This window comes from Aotus nancymaae, unplaced genomic scaffold, assembly GCF_030222135.1.
Source record: "Aotus nancymaae isolate 86718 unplaced genomic scaffold, 86718_ANA_hifiasm-v0.15.2.pri h1tg000007l, whole genome shotgun sequence".
In the NCBI taxonomy this organism is placed as follows: domain Eukaryota; kingdom Metazoa; phylum Chordata; class Mammalia; order Primates; family Aotidae; genus Aotus; species Aotus nancymaae.
In genome coordinates this window covers 48,524,644-48,538,778 of record NW_026988418.1, presented here as the reverse complement: position 1 = coordinate 48,538,778, position 14,135 = coordinate 48,524,644, and the positions used below count along the sequence as shown (strand labels likewise).

The 14,135-nt window shown below is 44.8% G+C and overlaps 2 protein-coding genes across 8 annotated transcripts in view; one reads left to right on the top strand and one right to left on the bottom strand.

Moving 5' to 3' along the window:
- Window positions 1-670: 670 nt before the first annotated feature.
- Window positions 671-8,313, bottom strand: LOC135273424 (putative neuroblastoma breakpoint family member 5). The gene is made up of 5 exons (XM_064372592.1): window positions 8,042-8,313; window positions 6,524-6,623; window positions 5,070-5,300; window positions 1,905-1,973; window positions 671-1,058 (listed from the first exon to the last, which is right to left on the bottom strand). The coding sequence occupies exons 1-5, from the start codon at window positions 8,166-8,168 to the stop codon at window positions 803-805; spliced, it is 783 nt and encodes a 260-aa protein (XP_064228662.1). The 5' UTR covers window positions 8,169-8,313; the 3' UTR covers window positions 671-802.
- Window positions 8,314-11,363: 3,050 nt separating this feature from the next.
- The window catches only part of ZNHIT6 (zinc finger HIT-type containing 6), a 74,740-nt gene continuing 71,968 nt past the window's right edge, over window positions 11,364-14,135 (top strand). For 2 of the 7 annotated variants that reach the window (XM_064372589.1, XM_064372587.1), the window contains exons 1-4: window positions 11,368-12,304; window positions 13,408-13,473; window positions 13,560-13,666; window positions 13,749-13,834. In XM_064372589.1, the coding sequence (XP_064228659.1) occupies window positions 11,670-12,304; window positions 13,408-13,473; window positions 13,560-13,666; window positions 13,749-13,834 (894 nt within the window). In that variant the 5' untranslated portion in view covers window positions 11,368-11,669. Of the gene's footprint in view, window positions 12,305-13,407; window positions 13,474-13,559; window positions 13,667-13,748; window positions 13,835-14,135 lie in introns of all 7 variants that reach the window. The other 5 variants (XM_064372585.1, XM_064372588.1, XM_064372590.1 and 2 more) reach the window with 5 other exon arrangements.

Here is a 14,135-nt window from a genome sequence, read left to right as displayed (position 1 = left end):
TGCATTGTACTGAAAACTCTCCTGTTTAGCCCTAAAAAATGCCCTGGCATGTTCTCCTGATCCATGAGGGAACGTGTTTCTGACCTGGAGAGTCACCATCAAGATGTGGCCAAATACTGAAAAGCCTTCTTGCTCCCCATATTACTGGAGGCTTGTCCAGCCTCTCTCTAAGCTTCAGCAGCTGTCTCCCCAATCTTGCCACACTTCTGATACCCAGGCACAGGCTTTGGCTCTGTGTCCTGTCACAGCTTGCATTGAAGCCTGTATCTTTCTCTTAGGACAGGACAAACAAACTTGTCCCACGATACTCCCTACACTGGGAACTTCATGGGCCCTCCAAGTGACTTCCACTGTGCTACCCAGGGACCCTCTCTCCATGGGGAGTGCTCCAGTCTAGACCACTTCCTTCCTTCCTTCTTTCCTTCTTTTTTTTTTTTTTTTTTTTTTTTTTTTTTTAAACAGGTTCTCTCTCTGTCACTGAGGGTGGAGTGTACTGGTGAAATCATGACTCACTGCAGCCTCAACTTCCTGTGCACAGATGATTCTCCTACCTCAGGCTCCCGATTAGTGGGGACTACAGGTGTCGATCACCTCGCCTGGGTAAGTTTTTTGTATTCGTTTTAAAGATGGATTTCACCACATTTCCCAAGCTCATCTTGAACTCCCGAACTCAAGTAGTCCACCCGCCTGGGCCTCCCAAAGTGCTGAAATTACAGATGTGAGCCACTGCCCCCAGCTTCATCCTAGTTTCTGATTCAAATCAATGGGTTTGTATACAGCCTGTCCTCAGAATTGATCTTCCTTAGCCTAGACAGAGGTATGAGGCATAAAGAATATGGAGGCTACCTGGGAGAAAGTATGGCATTTCCTCGTCTTCATTCTGAGCAAACTCACTGTCTACAATCATAGCAGAGTCGACTTCGTCTCCCTCAAATGTTACTTCGGGGCTCCTGTGAGGCTGGTTGGAGTCAGAATGGCTGTAGCTGTTTGAACAAGGGACAACACATTCCTCCAGTGAGTCCTGAGGGACTTCCTTTTCCTCAGCCTTCTGCACCTCCCTCACGAGCCAGGTAGGATAGAGATGACAAAGATTAAACCAAGAGGGATTCCCAGCTGGCTTTGACGGAAGGCATAAGGTAGTGGTTCCAGAAAGCAAAGGGGAGGTTCCATTTAAGAGAGAACAGGCAATCCTCCTCTATCTGCAACAGAGCATGGCTGCCTTGGGAACCAGAGAGGAAGAGAGCAGCTGGTGTTCATTGCACTGGAAAGACAGGAGCTGAGGAAGGCAGAGGCTCCGCTGCTTCTGTATGGTACAGTCTTCACAGCACTCACACAGAACCAAAGACAGCTGCCACACCGTGTGTCTAAGCTGGGTTGTATTTAACATGCTGTGGCCAAGGGAATACAGGTGTCTGAGCCTTGGTAGACTCCGGAGATGGTGTGCCTTGTAGATTGCTTTTAATTTTAACATTGTGATGTGAAATGTCAAGTGTTCCTGGGCACTTGTCTTGGTGTTTAACTTTGGTAGGTGCTTCCTAATTCCTGCTTGTTGTCTCCTTGTCATTTATCTTCCCTAACAAGAGTCTAAGGACAAGCATGTGAAAAGCAGCTTTCCATCTCGTCCTAGCTTCACTACAGGGGAGGACAGGTCTCCTCTGTGTGTGCAGGAAGTCCCTAGGGCTAGTGAACTCATAGAGGGTCATGCTTACAGGTGCCACGAAGACAATGGACAAGCATGTTAACAGGGCTGTTTCCTTGTTGGTGAGTGCAGGAAATTGGTGCACTGTGCAGCTGTCTGTATCCTGAACCTGCCGTCTGTGACTACCTTCACCTACCTTGTGTTCTTTCTGAGACCTTTTCCATATTTTACCACCCATTACCCGCTCCTGAGTATTCAGTGTTACCTGGGGTCAGGCGATCCCTGTACTTTCTCGACCACCTCATCTGTAATATCTTCATCTTCATCTTCGTCACTTTCTGCAAATACAGAAGCGTCTATTCAGATATTTCCCACTTCACCCACTGGAAGCACAGTCAGCCCTATGTGCACTGAGACATGAACATCCATGTATGGGTCTGCATTGTACTGAAAACTCTCCTGTTTAGCCCTAAAAAATGCCCTGGCATGTTCTCCTGATCCATGAGGGAACGTGTTTCTGACCTGGAGAGTCACCATCAAGATGTGGCCAAATACTGAAAAGCCTTCTTGCTCCCCATATTACTGGAGGCTTGTCCAGCCTCTCTCTAAGCTTCAGCAGCTGTCTCCCCAATCTTGCCACACTTCTGATACCCAGGCACAGGCTTTGGCTCTGTGTCCTGTCACAGCTTGCATTGAAGCCTGTATCTTTCTCTTAGGACAGGACAAACAAACTTGTCCCACGATACTCCCTACACTGGGAACTTCATGGGCCCTCCAAGTGACTTCCACTGTGCTACCCAGGGACCCTCTCTCCATGGGGAGTGCTCCAGTCTAGACCACTTCCTTCCTTCCTTCTTTCCTTCTTTTTTTTTTTTTTTTTTTTTTTTTTTTTTAAACAGGTTCTCTCTCTGTCACTGAGGGTGAAGTGTACTGGTGAAATCATGACTCACTGCAGCCTCAACTTCCTGTGCACAGATGATTCTCCTACCTCAGGCTCCCGATTAGTGGGGACTACAGGTGTCGATCACCTCGCCTGGGTAAGTTTTTTGTATTCGTTTTAAAGATGGATTTCACCACATTTCCCAAGCTCATCTTGAACTCCCGAACTCAAGTAGTCCACCCGCCTGGGCCTCCCAAAGTGCTGAAATTACAGATGTGAGCCACTGCCCCCAGCTTCATCCTAGTTTCTGATTCAAATCAATGGGTTTGTATACAGCCTGTCCTCAGAATTGATCTTCCTTAGCCTAGACAGAGGTATGAGGCATAAAGAATATGGAGGCTACCTGGGAGAAAGTATGGCATTTCCTCGTCTTCATTCTGAGCAAACTCACTGTCTACAATCATAGCAGAGTCGACTTCGTCTCCCTCAAATGTTACTTCGGGGCTCCTGTGAGGCTGGTTGGAGTCAGAATGGCTGTAGCTGTTTGAACAAGGGACAACACATTCCTCCAGTGAGTCCTGAGGGACTTCCTTTTCCTCAGCCTTCTGCACCTCCCTCACGAGCCAGGTAGGATAGAGATGACAAAGATTAAACCAAGAGGGATTCCCAGCTGGCTTTGACGGAAGGCATAAGGTAGTGGTTCCAGAAAGCAAAGGGGAGGTTCCATTTAAGAGAGAACAGGCAATCCTCCTCTATCTGCAACAGAGCATGGCTGCCTTGGGAACCAGAGAGGAAGAGAGCAGCTGGTGTTCATTGCACTGGAAAGACAGGAGCTGAGGAAGGCAGAGGCTCCGCTGCTTCTGTATGGTACAGTCTTCACAGCACTCACACAGAACCAAAGACAGCTGCCACACCGTGTGTCTAAGCTGGGTTGTATTTAACATGCTGTGGCCAAGGGAATACAGGTGTCTGAGCCTTGGTAGACTCCGGAGATGGTGTGCCTTGTAGATTGCTTTTAATTTTAACATTGTGATGTGAAATGTCAAGTGTTCCTGGGCACTTGTCTTGGTGTTTAACTTTGGTAGGTGCTTCCTAATTCCTGCTTGTTGTCTCCTTGTCATTTATCTTCCCTAACAAGAGTCTAAGGACAAGCATGTGAAAAGCAGCTTTCCATCTCGTCCTAGCTTCACTACAGGGGAGGACAGGTCTCCTCTGTGTGTGCAGGAAGTCCCTAGGGCTAGTGAACTCATAGAGGGTCATGCTTACAGGTGCCACGAAGACAATGGACAAGCATGTTAACAGGGCTGTTTCCTTGTTGGTGAGTGCAGGAAATCGGTGCACTGTGCAGCTGTCTGTATCCTGAACCTGCCGTCTGTGACTACCTTCACCTACCTTGTGTTCTTTCTGAGACCTTTTCCATATTTTACCACCCATTACCCGCTCCTGAGTATTCAGTGTTACCTGAGGTCAGGCGATCCCTGTACTTTCTCGACCACCTCATCTGTAATATCTTCATCTTCATTTTCGTCACTTTCTGCAAATACAGAAGCGTCTATTCAGATATTTCCCACTTCACCCACTGGAAGCACAGTCAGCCCTATGTGCACTGAGACATGAACATCCATGTATGGGTCTGCATTGTACTGAAAACTCTCCTGTTTAGCCCTAAAAAATGCCCTGGCATGTTCTCCTGATCCATGAGGGAACGTGTTTCTGACCTGGAGAGTCACCATCAAGATGTGGCCAAATACTGAAAAGCCTTCTTGCTCCCCATATTACTGGAGGCTTGTCCAGCCTCTCTCTAAGCTTCAGCAGCTGTCTCCCCAATCTTGCCACACTTCTGATACCCAGGCACAGGCTTTGGCTCTGTGTCCTGTCACAGCTTGCATTGAAGCCTGTATCTTTCTCTTAGGACAGGACAAACAAACTTGTCCCACGATACTCCCTACACTGGGAACTTCATGGGCCCTCCAAGTGACTTCCACTGTGCTACCCAGGGACCCTCTCTCCATGGGGAGTGCTCCAGTCTAGACCACTTCCTACCACCAAATGCCCCGACATCAAGTGCCTTCTCCAACACTACACAGCAAGGGGCTTTATTTCATCGTGAAATATAGTCAGAAGTTCTCCCACATTTGCATGCAAGAGACAGTTTTGTCTGCCTTTACAGATTCAGAGACAGGAACTCAGGAAGGATAAATTAATCATTTCCTCACAGTTGCTAAAGACATTGCTGAAGATAGAGCCTGGGAACCTTCATTCTTAGTCCAGGACTCTTTTTACTCTAACAAGGTGCCTCCTGTCACAGCCTCCTTCCTGTCCTTTAAAACTGGACAGACGCTGCCTCTTGCCTCAAAGACCATGTTCCAGCAAGAAATGAGGAGACATCTGCAATCCTGTGACCTCCAACCCCAAGGGTTTCCCATGTCTGCTTTTGCCCAGGAAGTCCTGGTCACGTCATGGCTACAGATTTTTAGTGGAAAGCAATGCTACCCACAAAATTGCCATTGTGGAGGTGTGGAGGTCTGGGGACTTTCATAAGTCTGGGACTGTGTGTCATCAGGACCTGTGTCCACCTTACCTAGGCTGAGCTTGTTGAAATGCTCTGCAAGCCTGTGCCCCTCGGCCAGCTGCTCTTGGAGGTCCTGACCCTGGGACTTGTCAGGGTCATCACGAGTGACGAGGGCCTTTAAATGCTGATTCAGTGAGCGGGAGGCCTCTCTCTCTTCCTGTAACTGGGTCAGCTCTTTTGCCTGACAGCGAACCAGGGCTTTATATTGCCTATGGTGAGATAGCAGAGAACGTTTAATAACGGAAAGGGATGAGTGATCAGTTCTAATACTGCAACGGAGGTTTATGTGAGCATGTCCTCAAGGAGCCCTCCAAGCAGAAGGTCACAACATGTTTGGGAAAATGCCTGTGGCCAAGAGAAATTATATATATGTATTTTATATATATATATATATATATTATATATATATATTATATACATATATATATATTTTTTCTTTTTTTTGGCACGGTGCAGTGGCTCATGCCTGTAATCCTAGCACTTTGGGAGGCGAGGCAGGCAGATTACCTGAGTTCAGGAGTTCAAACCCAGCCTTACCAACATGGTGAAACCCTGTCTCTACTAAAAATACAAAAATTGGCCAGGCATGATGGTGCATGCCTGTAGTCCCAGCTACTCGGGAGGCTGAGACAGGAGAACTGCTTGAACCCTGGAAGCAGAGGTTGCAGTTAGCTGAGATTGTGTGACTACACTCCAGCCTGGGTGACAGAAATGAGAGTCCATGAAAATATACATATGTGTATATATATATAGTATACATATATATTGTATTTATATATACAAAGGCTTTCTCTGTATCAGAGAGAGCTCCTGTAAGATCCTCTGTGATGTTCCATTCATTTATTTCTTCTGTAAACAAAAGTCAGTGTCTTCCTAAATCAGTTTCAAGGGGATGTCCTTTCAGCTCCTCACTTTGGCCATGGACATTTCTATGTGAAAATTCACATAGTGCATCTTGCAGTGACTGGAAACAGAGCCGTGCACAGAAATGTGGTCAGGTGCAGATGGGGTGAATTGGAAAGATGAAAGGAGAAAGGAATGGCAGGTCAAGAAGGCAATATTGATTGAATGAATGAGTTGCTGCAGTCAGGAGGTGACTCTGACTAAGAGTAAATGGGTGGTGATCACACACCATTTTGTGTGTATTAAATGCTGCTGGGTGGTTCATTTTCTTTTGATGAATTTTGGATACGCAAATTTCAACTCAACAATTAGTTGTTTTAAGAAGAGAAAACAAAGCTCAAGAAACAACTGCAACCCATAACTTGCTAAGGTTATTGTTCTGTTTTATGAGTGTTTGTGTGAAATGTGCCTGCCATGTAAATGCCTGCCCTTGTCCTGGCCCAGCTTAGCTCCTGCTTCTCCCAGCTCAACTGCTGCACTTCAGAGATCACACCCCTGCCCACCTGCCTGTCCCCATGGCGTCTCTCACCTGAGCTCCTCAGCTTGCCCGAGCTTCTCTGCCAGCTTCTCCTCGATGAACCGCACTTCATCCCTCAGCACGGAGTCTATGTCTTTTTCCTCTTCACACTCTGAGAAGAGACAGTCATGCCTGCCTCAGTGGAAGGCTGGACATACTGGTGTGGTCACTGCCTGCAGGGCAGGTGGCAGTGTCTATCCCAAGGACAAAAGCATCCCCAGTACCAGATTGTAGTGAGGGATTTTTTTCATTTTTTATTATCAACCTCCCAACTTGCTGGCATCTGATACTCTCCAATTTAGAGATGGGGAAAAAGAAACTCATTGACACATCGAGTAACTTGACAGGATGATTCACCTGGGATGAGGTAGAGTCAGAATTCATAGCCCCTGAGGTCTGGCTCTGAATCCTGGGACACTTTTGCAAGCCTTGCAGCCTCTCCTGTCAAACACTCTACTGGGGCATAAAGCAGTGATATCCTGTATAGTAGGAAAGGCCCTTAGGACGATGGGACTCATGGATTCCCTGGTACTGGGAATTTCAAGCACATATATGTCAAAGATTTAAAAACTCATATCTGAATATAATTGCATGAAATACGAGGCATGAGACCCTGAGGTCATCATAGAAATATGACCAAATACTAATAACGTTTGAATTAAGTTAGAAACAGTAGGATGGAGAACCAATAGATAGTGTTTACTCTGTGCCAAGAATTGTTCTAGGAGATTTAGAAAAATCACAGCATGTAATTCATTGCAGCAGTTTACAGAGGTAGGTGTTATTATAGTACCCAATGAACAGATGAGGAAACTGAGGCACAGAGAAGATAGGCCACTTGGATGGGGCCCAGGAGACTGGCCCAGGCTCCCTGTTCTGCACACGGCACTGCTACCTCCCCAATGTATTACGTGCCGTCTTCCTTCCTCTTTAGAAAAAGAGCCTGTGCCCCAGGAAGCAGGACTTCCCTCTCCCCGGGGTACTCCCTGCTCTTCATGCTGTCACTTATGGATGCCACCGTTACTATTAGGAGCAGTCTCCTCTTTAAGCTTCTTAGAGCAGGTACTCTGTACTGTCGCCGTGTTTCCCCTGGGGTTCCCTGAAGAGAGATTTGCCTATTGGGCTCAAAGAAGCTTAAACAGAATGGCAGTTCATTAGTTCCAGGCATTTAGACCAACAGACTAGATGTTATTTGTCTGCAGGATCTTCTAGGGTACAGAGAGCATTCTGGTAAACATGATTGAGCATCTTGCTGAGAAAAGCAAGTGGTTCTGTGCCTGTGTCAGAAGTCAGTCAGTAGGATTTTAACTCTAGTCCCGCCTCACATCGGACTGCTAACGTGGAAAAGTTGCTAAATACGTTGTGCCTCTGTTTGCCATCCTTAACATAATGAAGCTAAAATACCCATTTCTGTTTTCCTAGAACTAAGGGAAGGATGAAATTAATTTTGATGAAGAGACTCTTCAGTATCTCACAGAGATGACAGGTGCTGATTCATCACTTTTGTGATGGTGACTCTACAGAACTTACTGTATTTCTTGAGTTTCTTGGCCAGAGAGTGTTGGCTCTCTGCCCGCTGGACTTGCAATTCCTCGTTGATTTCTAGAATAGTCATGTCTGCCCTGTCATGGGACAAATGTGCGGCAGTTACCACCATGCTGATGTTTGTGGCAGGAGAGTTCAAACAGGGACTGGGGAGAAGAAACCCAAGCACATGATGGATCAAAAACTAGTGAAATCAACTAGGTTTAGTCAGGACTGAGGGATGACAACAGCTGGAATTGACTTACGGTTGCGAAGAACTTAATCTACACCTCACAGCACTTTAGAATCCTTAACAGCAAAAACAGCATTTACGTTGCCTGAGCTCAGAGCCAAAGGCACTGCCTGTAGCTCTGCCTCTGATAAGAGTGAGGGAGGTCTCAGCCAGTGTGCCAGGTAACCGTTTGCTGTTGCAATAATAGAATTATGAGAAGGTGGGGTTGTCATGGAATCTCAGGAGCCCTGCATTCCAACTGCCCAGGCTGTGCTGAAACCCAAAGCCATTACCTTGTCCATCCATATGCTTAGTTCTATATGTGGGTTCCACCAACTTTGGAAATTTGATCCACAGTTGGTGGAACCACAGATGTGTAACTGTGGATCCAGATGGCAGATTGTAGGACTTGACCATTAATTGGATCTGTGGTGGTCCTGTAACCAATCCCCCACAGATACAGAGGGATGACTCTAGATACAAAAACCGACTCAAAATGGTTCATAGACCTAAATGTAAAAGCTAAAACTATAAAACTTCTAGAAAATATAGGAGAAAACCTTTGCAACCCTGGGCTAGGCAAAAAGTTATTAGTGTGACACAAAAAGCACCATTCATTTAAAAATCGAGAGGCCGGTCACAGTGGCTTACACCTGTAATCCCAGCACTTTGAGAGGCTAAGGTGGGTGGATCACCTGATGTCAGGTGTCTGAGACCAGCCTGACCAACATGGTGAAACCTCGTCTCTATCAAAAATACAAAAAAATTAGCCAGGTTTGGTGATGCGTGCCTGTAGTCCCAGCTACTTGGGAGACTGAGACAGGAGAATCACTTGAACTGGCGGGATAGAGGTTGCAGTGAGCAGAGATCGCATCATTGCATTCCAGCCTGGGTAACAAGAGCGAGATTCTGCCTCAAAAAATAAAAATAGATAAACTGCATTTAATTGAAGTGTAAAACTTTTGCTCCTCTAAAGACACAACTAAGAAAAGGAAAAGCCACAGACTGGGAGAAAATATTTCCAAACCATATAAGGAATTGGTATTATGTATTCCTTTGTATCAATTATCCAGCATTTGGCAGTTTAAAACAAGAAACATTTATCCTCCCACACAATTTCTGAGTGTCCGGAATCTGGGTGCAGCTGTTGGCCAGAGCTGCAGTCATGTAAAGCTGGACTAGGACTAGAGAATCTTCCTCCAAACTTACTCACATGCTGTTGACAAGCTGAAATTCCTTGCTGGTTATTGGCCAGTGCATTAGTTTGCCAAGGCCACTATAAGGAAATAGCACAGACTGAGTGGCTTAAATTTATTTTCTCACAGTTCTAGATGCTAGAACTCCAAGATGATAAGTTGTCACCAGTCTTGTTTTTCTCTGGGGCCTGTCTCGCTGGCATGCAGTCGGCCACCTCACTGTATCATCACATAGTCTTTTCTCTCTGCAGACCTCCCTGGTGTCTCTTTTTGTGTCTAAATTTCTTCTTCTTATAAAGATATCAGTCGGATTAGATTAGGGCCCATCCTAATGGTCTCATTTTAATGAAATCACCTTTAATGGTCTTATCTCCAAATATAGTCACAGTCTGAGGTATTGGGTATTATGGATTTAACACACGAATTTGAGGGGACACAAATTCAGCCTGTAAGAGCCAGTAACTTCGGCTCCCTGCCACATGCGCCTCTTGGTACTCACAACCTGGCAGCTTGCTTTCCCCAGAGTGAATGATCTAGGAAGGAGAATAAAAGAACAAGAGCCTAAGGCAGAAATCACAGCCTTTTTTCAAACCTAATCCTAGAGGTAACACTTCTGTTGTAAGCTATCAGTAACTCAGACTAATCCTGGGATGATGTGGCAGTCTACACCTTGGTCTGAACAGGTGAACACGGGGCCGAGGTGGGAACGGGTTATCATTGAACATATCGGTGCTTGTCTACCACAAACCTATATCCATAATATATGAAGAACGACTACAATTTGATAATAAAAGACATCAATTAAAAATGTGCAAAAAATAATTTGAATAAACATTTCATTAAAGAAAATATATAAATGGCCAGTTGGCACATGATAAAATGTTCAACATCATTAGTCATTAAAGAAATGCAAATTAAATTCACAACGACATCTATAACCACATAACTGATAATACTAAGTATTGGCAGGATGTAGAGAAACGGGAACCCTCAGCCAGGGGGAATGTACAATGATATAGCTACTTTGGAAAACAGTTTGGGCATTTCTTTAAAAATTAACATAAACTTGTATGGCCCAGCAATTCCACTCCTAGGTATTTACTTAAGGCAAATGTAAAGATGTCCACACAAAGACTTGTAAATGAATGTGTAAGAAGAATTATTCCTAACAGCCCAAAGTGGAAACAATCGAAATGCCCACCAACTGGTACATGCATGAAAAGACGTGCCACATTCATACACTGCATTGTTATTCAGCAATATCGGACATTAGGCACTTTTCATCTATGATGTTCTCTGAAAGAATCTGGCAGAATGCTGAGAATGGGGAACAGCCTGACGTAGGCTGTTACAGAGAAAGAATGGAAAAAAAAAGTTCATGCCCTCTTTCCTACTTGAAACCCATCAGGATTCCCAGTTATATATTGAGTTTGTGTCTGTCGCTGCTGGTTGATTCCCATGTATAATCTCATAATCTTCGCAATGACACTAGATTTGTATTACTAATACTATGGTCCTTAATTTACAGCCTTAAGAAACTACAGCTTGAAAAGGCGTAGCGTGACGTGTGTCCTCCACTTTCATTCAAGATTGGATTTAATCGTTAACAGATCAGAGTGAGTTTTCCCATTTCCAGAGTCTAAGGGTTTTACTTCTCTCCCTCCGCTGGGCTCCTCTACTCTTCACACCCAGTAGGGCGTGAAAGGTGGCCTAGGGTGTGGCCCCGGAGGTTTCCCTAGAGGAACGGTGGGGCGGAACCGAGGCGGGAGGCGGGAATCCCAGTGGGCAAACCACGCGGTTTACTCAGGTTCCACCGACAATCTGTCAGGTCCGCCGCAGAGCCGTAAAGTGCTCTACAAGTCGTGAAGTGGCGAGGCGCAAAAGCGTTGCTTTACGGCGATTCAAGTTTTCGCGTCAAGCAGGCTATTCCGGGCATTTGGCTGCTTGTCTCTGCACCTGGGCCGCAGTAGGCGTTCCGGCCGGTAATTCCTCCGTAAAGAGCTCTACAAGTCGTGAAGTGGCGAGGCGCAAAAGCGTTGCTTTACGGCGATTCAAGTTTTCGCGTCAAGCAGGCTATTCCGGGCATTTGGCTGCTTGTCTCTGCACCTGGGCCGCAGTAGGCGTTCCGGCCGGTAATTCCTCCTGTTGGTGTGCAGCAGCCACGCTGAAGGACAGAGTGGCAGCAGAGGCCAAGGATCGTGAGTTGATGGAGTTTGCTGCTGAAAATGAAGGGAAGTCTGGGAGAGGCCTCCAAAGTGTAGCTGAGGGGGTGCGGCTAAGTCCAGAGTCTGGTAGGGAGGGAGTCAGGGACTTAGCAGGGGCGGAGGAGGCCGGCGGCGGAGAGGAGCGGAAAGGACTGACAGGGATGAAGAAGATAAGGGATGGAGAGGAAGGAAGTGGACAAAGGCCAGAGGAAATACCGATGGACCTAACGGTAGTGAAGGAGGAAATTATGGACTGGCCAGATACCGCAGGCAGGTTGGCTGGTCAGTGGGTAAAGCAGAAGGTGGAGGATAGGCCTGAGGTGAAGGATGAGAACGCAGGCGTATTGGAGGTGAAGCAGGAGACGGATGGTAGTTTGGTGGTAAAAGAAGAGAAAATGGATGACCCAGAGGTAAAGGAGGAGAAGGTGAAGCAAGAGGTAATGGACTGGCCAGAAGAGAAGGATAACTTGCAGATAAAACGGGAGGAGAAGTTTGTTGGTCAGTGCATAAAAGAGGAGATGATGGATGGAGAGTGTGTAAAAGAAGAGAAGAAAGAAGCCGTGGATGATACAAAGGTGAAAGAAGAGCCTCCGATAAATCACCTGGTGGGCTGCAAGCGGAAACTGGCCATGTCAAGGTAGGACAGGGGGAATTCCCTTTGGGGATATAAAGCTGTTGCGTCCTCATGTCTAGAGTGAAAGGAAAAACCACCTTATCAGCAGAAGGTGAAATAATGAACAATAAGCACAAGTTTGGGTTTCTGGAGTCAGTCTGGGTTCGTGGGGGTTGGTTGGGAAGTGGAGGGTGTTGTAAATGACAACACAACAAATTCAGTGAAAATATATGAAATTGGTAGTGTCCATTGGGTAATGGTCAAGTTAGATAAGTGAACGTTCTGGGGACCAGAAGATCATTTGGAACTGGATCTGGCTTGACTTAATATACTCTTTACTCAGTATTTCTTTGAGAGAGAATAGAGATGAGAAAGTCTAATATATCCAACAGTGACAAAGTGGATTAAGTTAAAATTAGGCAAAAATACACTTGACCTCAATTATCAAGTTTCTGCATGAGTGTTGTGAATATTTATTGCTTTTGATTTAATTTCCTTGGTGTGTGGATCATGTGACAAAGGAAATAAGAGTGGTCAGATTCTTGGGAATATTAACGTCTGGAGCTCAGTGGTCTAAATAGAAGTAACTGTAGTTTGTTTGTCAGTATCCCAAAAGCCTAGGAGAGCAGTTGAGGACAGGTGATGGGTTACATGGGATTTTTAGATTATTTTGATGCACATTCTAGATTAGGTGTGGAGTTCAGGAAAAAAGATGTTACTGCTACTCTCTGAATTCGACTTGTCCTTATATTCTTTTTCTGGTGTGTGTGCTTTGAAAATATCTAAACATAGCTCATGGATTGGTCTTCTGGATTCACACACATACAATCATTACCACATTTCCAGGAATCACAAGTTAAAATATCGATGAATAATCTCATTATCTGATTATAGTAAAAAAAGAAGTCAAAAGTGAGATGGGTTTTAAAGATTTTAATACATTTTCCTGAGTTACATATCACTAGCAACATTGGAACTGTAGTTGAGAATTTTCAAATGATGTTCAACAGCTGTCAAATATTTTGTCAGAATTGTCACTACATTTATAAATTGATTGGGACATTCTAAGTTTATAAATAAGTAGAATTAATATTTGATAATTTAATGTTACACGTGGGCTTTTGTAGGTGTGAAACGTGTGGTACAGAAGAAGCAAAGTACAGATGTCCACGTTGTATGCGGTATTCTTGCAGGTATACATGTAACTTCCTACCTTTTAACCTGTATGTGTACCTTTCTTACCCTAAAATATAAAAGTGCTTCCCCTTTGTCTCCTCAGTTTGCCCTGTGTAAAGAAACACAAAACAGAACTGACATGTAATGGAGTTCGAGATAAAACTGCATACATTTCAATACAACAGTTTACTGAAATGAATCTCCTAAGTGGTAAGCCACTTTATGCACAGCAAATTGATGCTCCCTGGCCATTGGTATGTGTCATTTATTTATTCTGTTTTGAAATTTTTAGATTATCGTTTTTTGGAAGATGTGGCAAGAACAGCGGACCATATTTCTAGAGATGCTTTTTTGAAAAGACCAATAAGCAATAAACATGTAAGTCTTTTTTTAATTCCTTCCAGTTAGAAGTCCTTCCAATCAGTTAGATTCTTTTTTTTTTTTTAACTTTCCAAATATATTAAGTGGCTACTATGACGTAGGGCTGTTCTGATTACGTAAGGATATGACTGTGACCAAAACAAAAGACCTTCCCCTCGTGGAGTTGTATTTAATGGGAGATACAGGAGATAAGTAGAGGAACAAATATAATTTCAGATAGAGTTAAGTTCATATAGAAGATAAAGAAGGCTCAAGAGATGAAAGAGAGAATGAAAATGGTCTTTGTGGGGGAGAGATT

Bases quoted from the DNA above. Each gene is read 5' to 3' on its own strand.
- LOC135273424 (XM_064372592.1), bottom strand. From the start codon at position 8,168: ATGGTGGTAACTGCCGCACATTTGTCCCATGACAGGGCAGACATGACT. The intron at 6,624-8,041 runs GTAAGTTCTGTA...GTCTCTTCTCAG, and splicing joins CAAGAAACTCAAGAAATACA to AGTGTGAAGAGGAAAAAGAC. The intron at 1,974-5,069 runs GTCCCAGACTTA...ATTTGCAGAAAG, and splicing joins ACAGGTCCTGATGACACACA to TGACGAAGATGAAGATGAAG.